This window comes from Peromyscus maniculatus, chromosome 14, assembly GCF_049852395.1.
Source record: "Peromyscus maniculatus bairdii isolate BWxNUB_F1_BW_parent chromosome 14, HU_Pman_BW_mat_3.1, whole genome shotgun sequence".
Lineage (NCBI taxonomy): Eukaryota > Metazoa > Chordata > Mammalia > Rodentia > Cricetidae > Peromyscus > Peromyscus maniculatus.
The window spans coordinates 57,710,946-57,728,670 of NC_134865.1; the positions used below are offsets into that span (position 1 = coordinate 57,710,946).

Genomic DNA, 17,725 nt, shown 5'->3' on the forward strand with positions numbered 1-17,725 from the left:
GCCCATGTGTGCACACACACAGAAACACACTTATAAATGTTTAAAAAATTAGTCACCTATATCAGAAAATTAAGTGTGTCTTTGCTCTTATGCTCCTTGAGTTTAAAAGGACAAAATGAAACCTTAATAGGCAATAAAAGTAGTCTACTAGATTTCTTTTTTTTTTTTGGCTAATAAGTGTTTTTATGCTGATGCATGCAAATAAGTTTATAAATTATTAACAGAATATGATTATCTCCTTGCCCGATTTAGTCTAGTCAGGAAGACATAATTCACAGAAACCCTTTTCTGATTCTCCACTGCTCTCAGGAACAGAGGAGTTGGCAGTCACATAGACGTGACCTCTGAAATTGTCCCACCATTCTGTACACAGCACTATCACTCTCCTGAAATCCTGTGAACTGCTCTGACATAAAAAGATTTTTTTCAAAGTTTTGGAAGAGCAGGCATGGTGATTCATGCCTTGAGAGGTGAAGACAAAGGCAGGAGTTCAAAGGTCATCCTCAGCTACATCGGCGTTACTAGACAGCCTGGGCTACAGGGGCCTCTGTCCCCTGTCCCTCTTCCTCCCCAGCAACACACTCCGGAACAGCTGTTCTGGAACAGTGCTGCGGAGGCCCAGAGCCGCACCTCCCCACTGAACACAGGCAAGATGCTCCAAGTGCATGAAACACCCGTTTGTACGGCTCTGGGGAGGAAGGCTGTCTCAGACAGTAGCGCCTATTCTTCCTGGTCACAGTGACGAGGCTATTAGGAGCGGCAGGAAAGTGAGTGCTGGCTGCCCTTGAACCTGCCCTGAGGCCCATGCTCATGAAGGCACTACTTTCATCCCTGAGGTTCACTCCTCGGCTGCTCGCTGAAAACACACTTTCTCCCATGAGTACACATTTGTTTTCTGCATTAACAAGATAGAGGATTATTTCATTGATAGCAAGGCCAGTGTGAGCAGGATGCTCAGGAAGTGCAGCCGTGGAGTTCCTCCTGTGGATCCTCCTGGAGACATCTTGTTAATTACGCAGCATCAAGTGAAACACTCGAGGCAAACATTACCAGCTGGATTTATTGCACACACTCCCCCACTATGGGTTAGTCAATTGAGTCTTTTTAACCATAAAGCATTTGAGGAGCAGGGAAAACACCAATGAAAAGGATAACAAGCATCTTCAGAAGATCATCCTGGTCCCAAGTGAAATTCTAAGGCTATTAGGCATAATGTAATAAAACCAGCACACAATGAATACAAAATTCATTTTCAAAAACAAACTCAATTTTTTTTTTTTTTTTTTTTTACATTTTACTGGTTCAGGATATGAACAGTCACTTCTGGTTTTAAAAAGCAGTAAGACTATTAAAAAAAAAAAACAGGGATACAACTGCAAATTTTCTTGCCAGGTGGGTCATGGCACACACCTTTAATCCCAGCACTCAGGAGGCAGAGGCCAGCAGATCTCTGAAACTGAGGCCAGTCTGGTCTACAGAGCAAGTTCCAGAACAGAGGGCTGCACAGAGAATTAAAAAAGAGAAAAGATTTCACACTTTCTCTACTCTACCTTTGTGTTTCTCTTTATTCATAGTTTATTTAGTTTGAGACAGGGTCTTGCTACATAGCCTGGACTAGTATTGACCTTGCCAGCCTTCTGCATCAGCCTTCCAAGTACTGGGATTACAGGTACATGTCACCACACCCAGCCATTAATAATTTTTAATCCCTAGAATAACTTAGCTAAAGGCTTGCTGGCAGACGTTGGGCAATATTTTTAGAGAGAGCAGAGAAGCACCATGAATCTAGCCCAGAACGTAAAGCAGGGGAAGGGATGGGCAGGGAGGAGGGCGCTGGGCCAGGGGCCTGGAGGAAAGCAGACCAGCCCTTGGCAGTGAGCATCCTCTCACACCATGCAAATTGAGAGGCTGGGGAAGACTGCTCAAAAATAGCCACACCCCTCAAACAGAAGCCAACCTGCCAATCAGAAAATCATCACCATTTTACCACTAAATCAATTGACGAAAGGGAGGTATTATATACATCCATGGATGCAGAGGAATGAACTGTCCTTTGGCTTGAGAGCATCTGCTCCAGGAGACAGATGTGCCAGACAGTGAACGGGCTGACTTGCTCACAGCTGTATTGTTCTGTGCTGCGCACGCTCTCTGCTCAGGGACACACCAGTCCCCTTAACTCCTTACAGGTCCGTGACTGTTTTCATGGGAGTTCACAGGAGCTATGGACTGCTACAGGCTCTGCCTTCCATCACCGCCTTCTGCTTTCCAAAGAGATGCCAGGCACGGGCCAGTCTGCCAAGTTTAGCAATGTTGGGTTTAACCTATGAGAAGAAGAAGAAGAAAAGAAGAAGAAAAGAAGGAGAAAAGAAGGAGGAGGAGGAGGAGGAGGAGGAGGAGAAGAAGAAGAAGAAGAAGAAGAACTATAATTAACAATAGGAAAAGCTGGTGGCATAAATGTTTATTTATTTATTTTTAAGTATTTCAAAGTATGGCTCCCCAATGTGTTTAGGTTTCTCCTTTCTGGACTCAGAAATGATGACAGAAATGATGAATTAAGCTATGAGTCTGGATTCCTATTTCCTCAGAGCTGGGGTTTTATGGAGGGTAGGGGGCTGCTTCGCCTGTATGTATATGTCTGTGCAACATGTATGTGCAGGCCTTGTGCCCGAAGAATCCAGAAGGTGTCAGGCCTCTTGAAACTGGAGTTACAGACAGTTGAGAGCTGCCATGTGGGTGCTGGGAATCCAACCTGGGGGTCCTCTGGAAGAGCAGCCAGTGCTCTTAACCACTGAGCCATCTCTCCAATCCCATAAAGAGTTTAGTGGAGTAAAATCAACTGGATAAGTCAGGGAATAGTCCACGAAATCTCCACACAAGGAAAGACTTCACGGCCATCAGCAAGGAAGAGAAGCAAGAGAGGACTCTGGGAAGCAGAACACAGTCTCGTGTTCACTTCCTGTTTCGTTTCTGGTCCTAACAGGAGGCTGGAGCGCTGGCTCCTTGTTAAGAATACTGACTGCTCCTCAAGAGCACGTGGGTTTAATATCCACAGCCATGTGGTGGTTCACAACTATCTGTACCTCCAGTTCCAGCAGGTCTGACACTCTCTTCTGGCCTCCATGGGCACCACGTACACACATGGCACATACTCATACATGCAGGCAAACCACCCACACACAGAGAAAAGAAAAATAGATTAAAACAAGAATAGCAAGTGTTCTCAATTGAAGCACTCCGCGCACCGACTGCATTATCTACACCACTGTTCACGGGCCGCTCACAGCACAGATCAGAGCCACGGCACAGCAGAGCCAGCCAAAGTCTGGCTCCCTTTCCCATGACGCAACACAAGAGGTCCTCTGAGACAGCTACCTCCAACTGCCGCTCTCCATCGCAGCCACACCTGCCGGGGACTGGAGGTCTCTCTCGGCCATGTTCTCACAGCTTTGAGTTCAAAGTATTTCTGCCTCTAGGAATAACCACACCTGGAGCTGGCAGGCAGCTGATGTTCAGGATGTGTGACATTTGGGATAAATGTGCAATGTTAAGTTTAAAAACCAGGAGGCCAGTGCCGGGCGGTGGTGGCGCACGCCTTTAATCCCAGCACTCGGGAGGCAGAGGCAGGTGGATCTCTGTGAGTTCGAGGCCAGCCTGGACTACCAAGTGAGTCCCAGGAAAGGCGCAAAGCTACACAGAGAAACCCTGTCTCGAAAAACCAAAAAAAAACAAAACCAAAAACAAAAAAAAAACAAAAAAAAAAAACATGGAGGTAACCTGGCACTGTAATCTAAGATCCATTTCAAATGTGAACTGAAAGACCAAGTGTGTGGCCTTAGATAAAACTTCCAACGCATGTTTTTAACACGCTCCTGTTTGGGGGGGGGGATAAAGAAGGATCACAATTAGAGAGCAGAGACTGGAAGAGAAAGAAAAGAGTCTCTGCTCCTTCCTGATTCTACAGGTCTGTGCTGGTCGGTTTTTGCCAACTCTACACAAGCTAGAGTCACCCGAGGGGAAACCTCATTTGAGGAAATGTCTGTAGGGCATTTTCTTGATTAATAATTGATGTGGGAGGGTCTAGCTCATTGTAGGTGGTGCCACCCATGGGCAGATGGTCCTGGGTACAGTGAGAAAACTGGCTGAATGAGCCACAGAGAGCAAGCCTGTAAGCAGCACCCCTCTTGGGTCTCTGCTTCAGTTCCTGCCTCCAGGTTCCTATCCTGCTTGAGTTCCTGAACTATAATTAGGATGTACAAGCCACATAAACTCTTTCTTCCACCACGAATGTTTTGGTTGGTTTTATCACAGCAGCAGAAGGCAAACCAGGACAAGGTCATTACTGTACCTGCTTTTCCTGTTCCAGGTGGTCCAGGTCAGCTAAGGGCAGCATTGAAGGTCTCCCATGGGCACACTGGAATGGCAGCTGGCACAGGGACAGAGCTTCGATAAGGCGATAGCTCTCCTCTAGGCTCAGGGAATCATTAAACTTGACAGCCCCTAAATGGACGAGACACCAAATGTCACAGCGTGCACGGTGAGAACCAGTGTGCACGGTGAGCACCATTGTCAGCCAGGGTCAGAACTGAGTGCCTGGACAAAGGAACGCATTTCTTAGTCTGACCTCGAAGGGTGCCTGAGGTCAAGGACTAGGCTAAGGCTTCAGGAGTGCCCTCCTGTCTCGGTTCTATATGAAGTTTGTCCCTCTGGTCTCTTGGGAGACATTCCTTAACCTGTTAAGATCTTCCTTTCGGGTTTTTTTCCTCAAAGACATAGGAGAGTAGTGAGTTTGTGAAGTTCTGGTTTCCTTCTGTCTATGAAGGTTCAAAAGCAAGCTCTGTTTTCTATTTTTCCTTTTTTTTTTTTTTTTTTGTTGTTGTTGTTTTGTTTTTCGAGACAGGGTTTCTCTGTGTAGCTTTGTGCCTTTCCTGGAACTCGCTTGGTAGCCCAGGCTGGCCTCGAACTCACAGAGATCCGCCTGGCTCTGCCTCCCTACGGCTGAGATTAATGGTGTGCGCCACCATTGCCCGGCTAAATTCTGTTTTCTTATAGTGTCTATTTTACTTCCCTTTTTCTTGATTTCCAGAACAGTCTTCCCAACCTAATCCTTTACATGTTAGAACTTGTCTTTATTCTGAGATCAGTACCTGTTACTGAAATGTCTGCTTTGTATTAGGAGCCCTTTAGACAGTGAATGAGCAGATGCCTCTGCCCCATGGCTCTTGTGCTGTCAGAGGTAAGACATCACGAGGCAAGCCAGTACAAAGTAATTTAAACCACCAATGCCATGGAACACAGGTAAGAACACGCAGCACAAGGTCAACCCAGTTTGGGAGGCCAGGGAATGCTCTCTTGGTAAAATAATTCAGCTGAGATGTTGGGTTAAGAAGACATGGTCTATCGGAGAAGGAGCAGAAAGGTATCTCAGGGGTGTCAGGACACAGGAGGGACAAGACCAAAGACGAGGTTAGAGATGTAAGGAGCACAATGGAGGGCGTGACGTGTGCTGAAACTCAGGTGGTAAGCAGGAGCCAAAGCATGGAGACCCTCGAAAGCTGTAGGCTATGGCTTTTGCCAAGTATGCCGGGAGATGCCAGTGATCCCAACATTTTGGAGATAGAGACAGGAGGACCCAGAATTTAAGATTATCTTCAGCTACATATTAAGTTAAGAGACCAGCCTGGGCTATAAGAAACTTTATCTCAGACAAATAGACAATAATAATAATAATAATAATAATAATAATAATAATAATAATAATAAAAACAATAAACACATAGCTGGGTGGTGGTGGTGCATACCTTTAATCCCAGCACTCAGGATACAGAGGCAGGCGGGATCTCTGTGAGTTCGAGGCCAGCCTGGTCTAGAGTGAGTTCCAAGACAGCCAGAGCTGTTACACAGAGAAATCTTGTCTCAAAAAGCCAAAAATAAATAAGTAAATAAATGAATACATACAAAAGTAAAGAAATAAATAAATACATACATACATAAAATACTTTTATACCAAGAGTATTAGTAAATGTCAATGTATATTTCATATAGAAGAATGACATGCTTAAAGGCATGTTTCAGAAAGATTTGCCTGGCTGGGCGTGGTGGCACACATCTGTAATTCCAGCACTTGGGGGGGCTGAGGCAGGAGGATTGCTACAAGTTAGAGGATGGCTTACTCTCCATAAGTAGTTCTAGGACAGCCTAGAGTCCAAAGCAAGACCCTGACGGAAACAAAACAGCAGGGATCCCTGTGGGCCCTAAGAGAACAATCACTCAGCAGGAGTCAGAAGGGGCGTGAGGACCAACTGGAGGGGCCGTGGAGGGTGGGCCGTGGAGGGTGGGCCGTGGAGGGTGGGCACTGGAGGCAGTCAGGGGCAAAGAGGTGTTTGGGGGGGGGGGCAGACTAAGCTGGGAGGCAGAGGCGAGGAGACTGAGGGGACAGGGATAAAACGGTGTCAGGGGGTCAGGTGACAGTTGCGGGGCCCCAGAGCTGTCCCTTCCTAACATGAGGTTGCAACGCCACGTCCCCTTCTCATCCCGGCCCCACTCAAGACCCCCCACCAGACCTGATGCGTCCTGGACCAGCTCTAAAGGTTTCTCTGGAGCCTTCTAAGCGTCTGGTCTTTATTTCCAGCCTAATTTCTTGGTACTCTTGGCCGCTCCTCATGAGAGGAATTTACTCCTGGCCTTTGTGGCTCTGCCAAAGCCGTTTCCTCACGCTGTGATGAGCCCCAGGCTCACTCTGGCCCGGCTCCGAGTGCCCCCCTCAGGACCCACTCCTCTGCTGTGCAAGTCAGCCTGCACCCGGATCGGTGGTTACTTTTAAGAAGTAATTTTTGATGCAGATTCAGTTGCTTGACCTAAATCACAGTCTGTAACAGGTGAGCAGAAGTGTGCATCTGGCCTCCCATACAATCACCGCGCCTCTGCCAGTGCTCAGGACACCCAGGATTCTAACTGATGCCAGGCTCTTACCATGGCAGGCCTGGGAGGCCAGCACCTTCTGGACGGTCAGTGGCAATGTCCCCTGGATGCCTCCTGTGGTCTGGAGCAGCTGCATTATTCATAAAAGGGAAATGAGATAACGAAGCGTCTTGTGTGCAGCACTTCAGTGTGACCCTCAAATGAGAGAGATGCTTACCTCCACTTGTTCTCGAATAAATTCCTACAAAGCCAAAAGGAAAACAGGCGTGAATCCACTGTTCCATTGAACGTGCTCTTTTAGCATTTAAAACCATCCTTAACGACACAGGAAACAGTCCCCAGAATCGGGAAATATGATGACATGAAATCAAAGAGTCTGCACAACACAGGGGACTGAGAGCCTACAGTGTGGGGGAAATCTCTGTCTCTAATGCAAGAGTTAACACTTAGAATAAAGAGCAGCGCACGCGCATACACGCACGCGCACACACACACACACACACACACACAGACAAAACTCTTAATCAATAGATGGGCTAATGAACAGAACAGACAATCCTGGCATGGTAATGTGAACTACAGCATCCACTATGAAAATCAGTGTGACACACCGTCTCAAAAGCTTCTACACAGAACTACCATATGACCCAGCATCCCACTCATGGGCATGCATCCAAAGGACCCATCCCTACCATGGAAGTGCTACTATTCACAGATGACTAGATAATCCAAACGTCGAAACATCCAAGTGAAGGGACCCAGGAAGACAAACCATGTGTTCTCTCTCATAGGCAGGTCTTAACTTCTAATTGTTAATGGTGTGTATCCAGGCGAGTGGATGTGGGTAGAGGCTAGAAACTAGAAAGGGGCTCCTGAGACAGGACGAAGTAGCTTTGAGGGAAGGGGAGACAATGGAACCCAGGAAGGTAAGGTAGAAGGGGGGTACCAATGAGGGGACAGCGGGGGAAGGGGAGGGAGGGATATCGGAAGGAAGTGGGGAAGGAAATCAACCAGAAGAAAGAATTTATGAAAATGCCCAAAGGAAATGTGTTACTTTGTAAGCTCATTTTTAAGGTTCAGTTCCATTTGATTTTAATGTTACGTGTATGGGTGCTTGTCTCCATGTGTGTCTGTGCGCCACTTCACATGGAAAGGCTTCTTTTCCAAAGCACACCTGACAAGTGTCTCCATTTGCCCCCTTCAATACAGACTTGCTATGAAGCCCCATCTGGTCTTGAACTTGTGATCTTTCTGTCTCAGTCTGCCTTCACCCCTTTATTTACAAATTAAATTAAACCTGGTTCAACAGGTAGAGGTACCAATCCCCAGGATTCCTACGGTAGAACAAGAGAATTGTTCTCTGACCTTCACACACACACACACAGGCACAGGCATATGCACACACAAGTGCACAGTCAAACACATGCGTGCGTGCATACACAAAATATGAAAAATTTTAATTAAAGCTGATACTATTAAATGTGCCAGTCTGTTTACCTCGGAGGCAAACACTGTCGAGCTCTGGTACATCTGCTGATCGGTTAAGAACACTAACTCCTGCAAAGCCGAGCACAACGGGAACCAGGCCTACCCTCTGCCATTTTCTCTGATGTCTGTGTGCGTGGGGCAGTAGAACACGGCTGTAAGCCTGGGGAAGAGCGGTCTCATCTTCAGTTCATTTATTTCAGTTAATGTTGACAATTTAAATAATGTTAAAAAGACTCAATCATGCCAAGCATAGTGGTGCATGCCTTAAATCCCAGCGGATCTGTGAGTTCAAGGCCAGAGCTACAGAATGAGACCCTGTCTCAAAAAAAAAAAAAAAAAAGAAAAGAAAAGAAAAAGAAAAGGCGCAGACATCAAGCTGGAACACAGGCTATTAAGAATGTACCAGTGGCCGGGTGGTGGTGGCGCACACCTTTAATCCCAGCACTCGGGAGGCAGAGCCAGGCAGATCTCTCTGAGTTCAAGGCCAGCGTGGTCTACAAGGCAAAATTCAGGAAAGGCACCAAAACTACATGGAGAAAACCTGTCTCAAAAAACCAAAAAAAGAATGTATCAGTAAACTGGACCATGGTGGTGCACGCCTTTAATCCCAGCACTCAGGAGGCAGAGGCGGGTGAATCTCTGAGTTTGAGGCCAGCCTGGTCTACTGAGTGAGTTCTAGAACAGCCAGTCCTACATAGTGAGACCCCGTCTCAGAAAAAAAGAAGGATCAGCGGCTGTGGTTGCTAGGATTCACAAAGTTACCTCCCTTGACAGTGAACTGCTCCAACTTCTCCCAAAATCAACAAATCTTCCCATCAGCCTGACTTAATGTAATCAGAGTTTCTGAAACCATAAGCTTTGTTTTCATTTGAAGTAAACTCTTTAAGAGTAGTCTTTGAAGTCACTTCAGGGGTTTTTATTATAATTTCCTGGTTAAAACTTTAGGTATTGAATTACAGTAAGATTCTCACAGATCCCATCTTTTGGATTTGACACAATTTGAATCCAAACCTAGAACGAGTCTGAGAAGAAATGAGCTGTGTGGGCAGAAAAGAGCTCCGCTGAACAGAGCTGAGGCTGTCACCAACAGGCCACTTCAAAGGAAGGTGACAAAAGGGCTGGCACTGGGGCCCCTCTCGGTCTTCAGTGTCTTCCTTCCATCTTAGAACAATATGTCCGCAGCCCCCTGTCCACAGCTCTGTCCACAGCCCCCTGTCCACAGCCCTGTCCACAGCCCTCTGTCCACAGCCCTCTGTCCACAGCCCTCTGTCCACAGCCCTATATCCACAGCCCTCTGTCCACAGCCCTCTGTCCACAGCCCTCTGTCCACAGCCCTATATCCACAGCCCTCTGTCCATAGCTCTGTCCACAGCCCTCTGCCCACAGCCCTCTGTCCACAGCCCCCTGTCCACAGCTCTGTCCACAGCCCCCTGTCCACAGCTCTGTCCACAGCTCTGTCCACAGCCCCCTGTCCACAGCTCTGTCCACAGCCCTCTGTCCACAGCTCTGTCCACAGCCCCCTGTCCACAGCTCTGTCCACAGCCCCCTGTCCACAGCTCTGTCCACAGCCCTCTGTCCACAGCTCTGTCCACAGCCCCCTGTCCACAGCTCTGTCCACAGCTCCCTGTCCACAGCCCCCTGTCCACAGCCCTCTGTCCACAGCCCCCTGTCCACAGCTCTGTCCACAGCCCCCTGTCCACAGCCCCTGTCCACAGCCCCCTGTCCACAGCTCTGTCCACAGCCCCCTGTCCACAGCCCCCTGTCCACAGCTCCCTGTCCACAGCCCTCTGTCCACAGCTCTGTCCACAGCCCTCTGTCCACAGCTCCCTGTCCACAGCCCCCTGTCCACAGCTCTGTCCACAGCCCCCTGTCCACAGCCCCTGTCCACAGCCCCCTGTCCACAGCTCTGTCCACAGCCCCCTGTCCACAGCTCTGTCCACAGCTCTGTCCACAGCCCCCTGTCCACAGCCCTCTGTCCACAGCTCCCTGTCCACAGCCCTCTGTCTACAGCTCTGTCCACAGCCCTCTGTCCATAGCTCTGTCCACAGCTCTGTCCACAGCCCTCTGTCCACAGCTCTGTCCACAGCCCCCTGTCCACAGCCCCCTGTCCACAGCTCTGTCCACAGCCCCCTGTCCACAGCCCTCTGTCCACAGCTCTGTCCACAGCCCCCTGTCCACAGCCCTCTGTCCATAGCTCTGTCCACAGCCCTCTGCCCACAGCCCTCTGTCCACAGCCCCCTGTCCACAGCTCTGTCCACAGCCCTCTGTCCACAGCCCTCTGTCCACAGCTCTGTCCACAGCCCCCTGTCCACAGCCCTCTGTCCACAGCTCTGTCCACAGCCCTCTGTCCACAGCCCTCTGTCCACAGCCCTCTGTCCACAGCCCCCTGTCTACAGCTCCCTGTCCACAGCCCTATATCCACAGCCCTGTCCTCAGCCCTCTGTCCACAGCCCCCTGTCCACAGCTCTGTCCTCAGACCTCTGTCCACAGCCCCCTGTCCACAGCTCTGTCCACAGCTCTGTCCACAGCCCTGCACATGCAAACTCAACCACTTCTAACCTCCAGTCACCACCCCTTCTCCCTCTGTACGCAGCCAGAGGTCTTGGTGTCTTTTTTCCTCAGTGCTACTGACGGAAATCTAGGGCTTGTATGTGTTAGGCAAGCACTCTACCACTGACCTACATGCCCAGCCTTTTTGGTTTTGTTTGTTTGAAAGAGAGAGAGAGGGAGGGAGGGAGGGAGGGAGGGAGGGAGGGCTGTCCTATTTAACCCAGGATAGTTGGCCTAGAATTATGCAGTTCAGGCTAGCTTCACACTTGTAATCCCCCGGCCTCGGCCTCCTACGTGCTGGAATTAGAGGTGTATGACAGCAGGTTGGCCAGGGTTCTTGGGTGAGCTGTCAGGCTTCACTCCTGACCACCATGCTCACCCACCTGTCAGATCTCATCCCAATGGCGTGATTGCAGATCAACCGAGGGAGTCCTCGCCAACCCCAACTGCGCATGTGTTACTGCCTGGCCACTGTTAACCACTTCCTCTGCTTTACAGCTCCCCTTGGCTGAGGCGATGTTCCCTTTCCTGGGCTCTTCCTTCCTCAGCATCTCCAGTCATCTCACAGCTCTCCTGCAGCGTCACTCCGTCCTCACACACCTCGGAGCAGCGTGTTCTACAGGCTCAGCCTTTGCCCCTCCCTCTCCGTCTCACTGTCTCCTGACGCTTCTTCACCTTCCCACATCACCAAATGTGCATGCTGGCATCGCCGACAGACTAGATGCAAGAGCGCAGTCTGCCAGGCCCCGGCCCTGTACCTGAAGACACCGTCTCTGTGCTGAGGTCACAGTCACCCCAGCAGGCGCTCCCTGTTCCTGCCTTCCTCTTCAGAAGTACCACTGTCCTCATCCAACTGGAACGCTCAGGGTCACTGTAATGTATCTCTCCTCCTCTATCCCCCGTGTGTCCTCGATCAAATCCTCTGGAGTGTCAAATTTGTCCGTTTTCCATTCCCACCACCACCGACTTAGTCAATCATATGGTGACCAGCACAAAAGCTTTAACTCCTCAGCCAGCTTCCAGCCGCTCCCAAGGCTGCCATGCATCCTAACAGCCCTAAGTCTATCTTCTGATTTTTGTGCATTATTTTATCACATTATTCATATGTAGATGCACATGTGTGCATTCACGCATGCATGTACACGTGCCGTGGTGTGTACCTGGAGGTCAGTGGACAGACAGAGGGAGCTGGCTTTCTCGTTTTACTAGGTAGGTCCTGAGGATCGAACTCAGGTCAGACGTGGCTGCAGCACCTTTACCTGCTGAGCCATCTGGCTGCCTCTGAGAGTTTTGCCTAAATGTATGTAAATGCTTCACATGTGTGCCTGATGCCCATGAAGGCCAGGAAAGGGCATTGGAGCCCTGGAACCGAGTTACAGGTGGTTGAGAGCCAACACGTACAGGTGCTGGGAACAGAACCTGGGTCCTCTGCAAGAGCAGCAAGTCCTCTTAACTTCTCTCTCTCCACCCCTCACCCCCATGAGACAGAGTCTCACTGTGAAACCCTAGTTAGCTTTAAACTGCTCACTCCTTAGCCTCTGAGCGCTGGGCTGACCACAGGTGCCACGGTACAGCTCTCTCTAACACTTCTGAACATCTCTACTGTCCACACTCCGCTGTATTGTAACTAAGTGTCCCTCCTTGCTGTGGGCTAATTCATCTTGACATCTCTAGCGCCTGGCACGCGGACCGGGCCACAACTGTGTGCTGACTAAAGACGACACTGAAGTTCGTGACACTCAGCTGCTTCCCAGGCACTGGAAGACGCATCTCACCTCCACGATACTCTTAGTCACGGTACATCTTCCTCTTCGAAGTTCACCGGCTTCTCTTTCCACGAAGCAGAGCGGCACTTTTCCCACAAGGATCAAAGAATCACTAGCATCTGGGAAGATCAATTCAAGTCCCAGATCTTCTAGATGTTTGTGGTAAGACCTAAGGAGACAGCCCAGATGTAAAAGCATGACCTCACTCGCTTCAGTGCGAGTGCCAGAAACTTGGTCCTTTTCAAAAGCTTCCATGACCTTTGGAAGCTGTATTGTTTCCCTTATCCTTATATGTGTTTAGGATTTTATTATCAAATTTCCTTTTCAATTACAGTAATTCTCATTCACAGTTACGCTTTCTAAGAATTCAGTTACTTGTGGCTGACCGTGGTCCAAAAAAATACATGGAAAATTCCAGAAGTAAACTTCTTTTTTCTTTATTCTGGGGACTGAACTGGGGCCTTGCACATGCTAAGTATATGCATCTCCAGCCATAAAGTTTACACTGCCTGCTGCTGAGAAGTCTGATCAAATCTCTAGCTGTCCCACTGAAGTGGCCTGCTGTGCATCATATCCACACTGTATATGCCACATACCTGTTAATCACTTAGTTATCAGATAACTACTCCAGTATCGGTATTTTTAAAAAAGATTTATTCATTATATTTGTATCTCATGTGCATGACTACTAGCCTATATATGTGTGGACCACATGCTTGCCTGGCACCTGTGGAGTCCAGAAGAGGGCATCGGACCCTCTGGAACTGGAGTTACAGTTGGTTGTGAGACTTCATGTGGTTGCTAGGACCCAAACCTGGGTCCTCTGCAAAAGCAAGTGTCTTAAGCATTGAACCCAGCCTAGTACTGCAGCTTTTATGCTCAAGTAACCCTTATTCTATTTCATAATGTCCCCCAAACACGTTCACAGTGATGCAAAGGAGGCCCCGAGCATAAAATACGGAGGGCAGATTGATCACGGTACAGGACATGTAGACAGCCGTGGCATAAGGTGGGAATCTGGTGGGAATCTGCAGGGAAACAATACACACACAGGGCTCAGGGTGCCATTTCCAGGGGTCTGCTGTGGTCCCTGAATAAATCCATCACATGTCAGGAGAACTACTGTACAGTAACCTTTCTCCTTCTGTTTCTCTATTGAGAGAACCAATTTGCTTCCAAATCTTATTCCTAGGTTTTCATTCTCCACTAAAGAACTAACTGAATGCATTTAAAGAAATCTGGCAAGCCGGGCGGTGGTGGCGCACGCCTTTAATCCCAGCACTCGGGAGGCAGAGCCAGGCGGATCTCTGTGAGTTCGAGGCCAGCCTGGTCTCCAAAGTGAGTTCCAGGAAAGGCGCAAAGCTACACAGAGAAACCCTGTCTCGAAAAACCAAAAAATAAAAATAAAAATAAAAAATAAAAATAAAATAAAGAAATCTGGCTCAAAGAAAAGCTCTGAAATGTTCTGAATCATAAAAGAGAGAGAGGTAACTAACAGCCCCAAGGACTGAGCCGTCCTGCCTGGGGTGCCGGGGGCGGTAGTAAGTGAAGCGTGCTCTAGGGAAAAGGCTGCATTGGCGCAGTGAACGTCCAAACCCAAGTGGACTGAGAGTCTGTTCATTTTCAATAACTGACAGAGCCCACAAGTGGGAAAAGGACCCAGCTTGTGACGTGCTCCGGGGCTTGCCCCACCCTGGCAGCACAGTGCTTGGCTTCTTCCTAATAAGATTATGGTAATGAAGACTCTAGAATGGACCAAGACACGAGAATGGAAGCAATTACTTCCCTAACGTTGCTCTCAGAAACAGTACAGCAGAAACACTTGGCTGTTCCAAGAAATGAGAAGAGTGTTCTAAGCTAACTGCTGGAAAAAATTATCAGGGAAATTCTATCCTATACTCAAGAGCTAAGTTACAGCGGGAAGCATGGCATTTGGGGCCAGAAGACGGGCTCTGTGTGCTTGCTCCACAGCTAACTGTTAGGACCTCGGGTAAGCCATGCACCACTCTTGTCTCGGTTTCCTTTTCTGAAAACCACGGACTACTTATGCAGAAACCTCAGGACGTTACTGCAAAGCTTTACACTGCCTGCAGCCCAGCCTCGAGGTGCTACTAACCGTAAGAGTCGCCTCTGCTCCTCTGACACCGTGATGGCGAGTGGAGGGATGACCGTGGAAGACAGCAGTTTTTTCCGACCAGAGCTGTGTGGAGGCTGCTTCTCGTAGGAGTCTATTGGGAGAGAGAGGACGAGAAAAGAATAAGAAGGGAAGACTGTTACACTCAGTTAGAGACGCTTGGTGAGGCATGGCCACAGTAAAAGTTCTCTCAAACTAAGTGTGTTCAGCACCCAGTCCTACAACCTGGATTCTAACAGTAAACCAAGGAGAGCCAGACATTTTAGCAGTTTTTCAAAATAAGAACTACAAGACTAAACTCTTACATCCCAATGAATAAGGCAGTGTTCCTATAGTTAATATGTGGTATCAACACAGAGATATATACTGTGGCATGATGTCTATAAGTTAAGTCAAGAGGGTTTCTTGGTTCCTTCAGAAAGGTTCCTCAGTCTTTGAAAAGAATTTGTCAGTATTATTCTCAAATGGTGCAGGCCCTATAGAGCAAATTAGTTTAGGTGGGAATTAAAAAAATACATCACTATTTAATTAAAAATTTTATGTGTATGGGTGTTTTACCCACATGTGTGTCTATGTACCACATGTGTGCCTGGTGCCTACAGAGGCCAGGAGAGGGCATCAGATCCTCTGGAACTGGAGTTACAGACAGTTGTGAGCTGCCATGTTGGTGCTAGGAATTGAACCTGGATCCTCTGTTAGAGCAGCCAGTGCTTTGAACTTCTGAGCTCTCTCCAGTCCCATATTACCTATCATTGTGTATGCGTGTGGTGTGAGATGTGGGTGAATGGCAGGGGGCTACACACCAGCCCCGGCCCACACATGGAGATGAGAGGACAGTTCTGGGGAGTCACTTCTCTCCTTGTCCTTTTATGTGGGTGACGGGACCGAACTCAGGGTGTCAGGCCTGCATGGCAAGTGTTTGCCAGCCAAGCTATCTAAGTGACCCGTGAGTTCATTTTTAATGAGCCCAAGTTTTTATTTGTTCACTTCTCGCATTTCAAGTTTTCTTTGATGACATCCTTAGCCTGGGATTCTTTGCCACAATCCTTAACTGTTCCACACCACAGCCAACAACTTTAATAATTGTTATGGTCTTGGGTAAGCCATGGGAAGAGCAAGCCTCTTGATCTCCCTTTCTTCTTCTGACAATTTTTTTATGCAAAATCTCATGGTTTTGCACAGCCAGTTCATTTCTTGTGGTCATCAGCCTTTTTAAAGCCAAGAGCTTGGGGCTGGAGAGATGGCTCAGCAGTTAAGAGCACTTCCAGAGGACCTGAGTTCAATTCCCAGAACCCACATGGCAGGTAATAACTGTCTGTAATTCCAAGATCTAAAGTTGAGAGCTCAGTGTAAAGGGTCTCCACCATCTTAACATGTGCTTGCCATGGAGATAGATCTGTGCAAAATTACCACAAACTCTAGACACTGAGCAGCAAACGTCAGCTTGCTACGTAGAGAACTGAACATACTGCTTGATTTGCTAGCTGACCAACGAGACTCAGCAACCACCTTCCTGCTGCTGTGGAATTCCTGACCAGAGCCACAACCCACACGTTTCTCAAACCACTGTGTTTCACCCACCAAATGAGTAAGGGGAGCTCAAAATTTAAATCCTTACTCAAAGTAAGTAATTTTTCTACCATTGTTTTGACTGTATCTTTCCAAATTCTTGGGCCTTCATTGTTGGGCCCAAATTCTTGGGCCCAAATTCTTGGGCCTTGTTTGTTTTTCAAGACAGGGTTTCTCTGTGTAACAGCTCTGGATGTCCTGAACTCACTCTGTAGACCAGGCTGGCCTCAAACTCACAGAGATCCACCTACCTCTGTCTCGCGAGTGCTGGGATTAAAGGCATACACCAGCATCACCTGACAAAATACACCTAGGGGTTTTTTTGTTTTTGTTTTTGTTTTTTTTTTGGGGTGGGGTGGGGTCGTCTTCATTTTATAAGGGCAAAGAAAATGGCAGTGACATTATTGCCATTCCAGTTCATGAAACATTGACCTGGAGAAACCCTTTCTCCAAAAACCAAAACCAAACCAATCAAATCAAACAGCACAGTCACTTTGGAAAGATACATTTCAATAGTACTGATACTAGCTGCCCATGAGAAGAGAAAGAAGATGAAATCAAAGACCAGGGTGTAAAGGATGCTTTGTTATAATTCCTTTTGCACCTTTTAGACTTAGGTCCATTTGATCACATTACCTGCACCCAAATAAACGAGATTTTAAAATAAAAGTATTAAAGGGCTTTGTGAATTGTGGGGAGGATTCAGTGAGAGTGAACAGGCATTGGAGAGCATACCTCTGTGCTGGGTGTCATAGTACACTAGCCCGGTCCTTCTGTAGGTCTGGGTGGAGAATAAATATATAGGATATACGCCTTTGACCAAGTCGGTAAGACCCACGTGTTTGAATTGGCAAAGCAAACTACTGCAGTCTTGCATTGGTTTTCAGACTGGATGATGTCAGCCTAATTTTTCAAACACACAATGCATCCTTCATCACAAGCACAGCAAGGAAACTCTTCTAGGTGTATTAACTGCACTGGGAGTCTGGAATCTCCAGTTGCAGACAAGGCTTACCAGTAATAAGCTGCTCCAAACGAACTCGCTCATGGGCAGCGTGCTGATCCACCAAGACTAGAAGGTTTCCACCTGCAAAACCATCCACAATTACTGGAGTTTCCAATCTTGAGATTAAAAGAATCATAAAATATTGAGGGAGAGTCAACCCACTTAATGACATAAATGTAAGATATACTGAGTAGATACAATTGTACTTTTTTATTTTTTGAGACAGGGTCTTGCTATACAGCCATAACTGGTCTGGAACTTGCTCTACAGATCAGGCCTTGAACTCACAGAGAT

At 47.9% G+C, this 17,725-nt stretch overlaps 1 protein-coding gene across 7 annotated transcripts in view; it reads right to left on the minus strand.

Moving 5' to 3' along the window:
- Window positions 1–1,042: 1,042 nt before the first annotated feature.
- The window catches only part of Mlh3 (mutL homolog 3), a 37,726-nt gene continuing 21,043 nt past the window's right edge, over window positions 1,043–17,725 (minus strand). For all 7 annotated transcript variants that reach the window (XM_006982836.4, XM_076551080.1, XM_076551082.1 and 4 more), the window contains 7 exons: window positions 17,441–17,512; window positions 14,839–14,950; window positions 12,732–12,891; window positions 7,136–7,159; window positions 6,970–7,048; window positions 4,346–4,497; window positions 1,043–2,321 (listed from right to left, as the gene is read on the minus strand). In XM_006982836.4, the coding sequence (XP_006982898.2) occupies window positions 2,220–2,321; window positions 4,346–4,497; window positions 6,970–7,048; window positions 7,136–7,159; window positions 12,732–12,891; window positions 14,839–14,950; window positions 17,441–17,512 (701 nt within the window). In that variant the 3' untranslated portion in view covers window positions 1,043–2,219. The remainder of the gene's footprint in view (window positions 2,322–4,345; window positions 4,498–6,969; window positions 7,049–7,135; window positions 7,160–12,731; window positions 12,892–14,838; window positions 14,951–17,440; window positions 17,513–17,725) is intronic.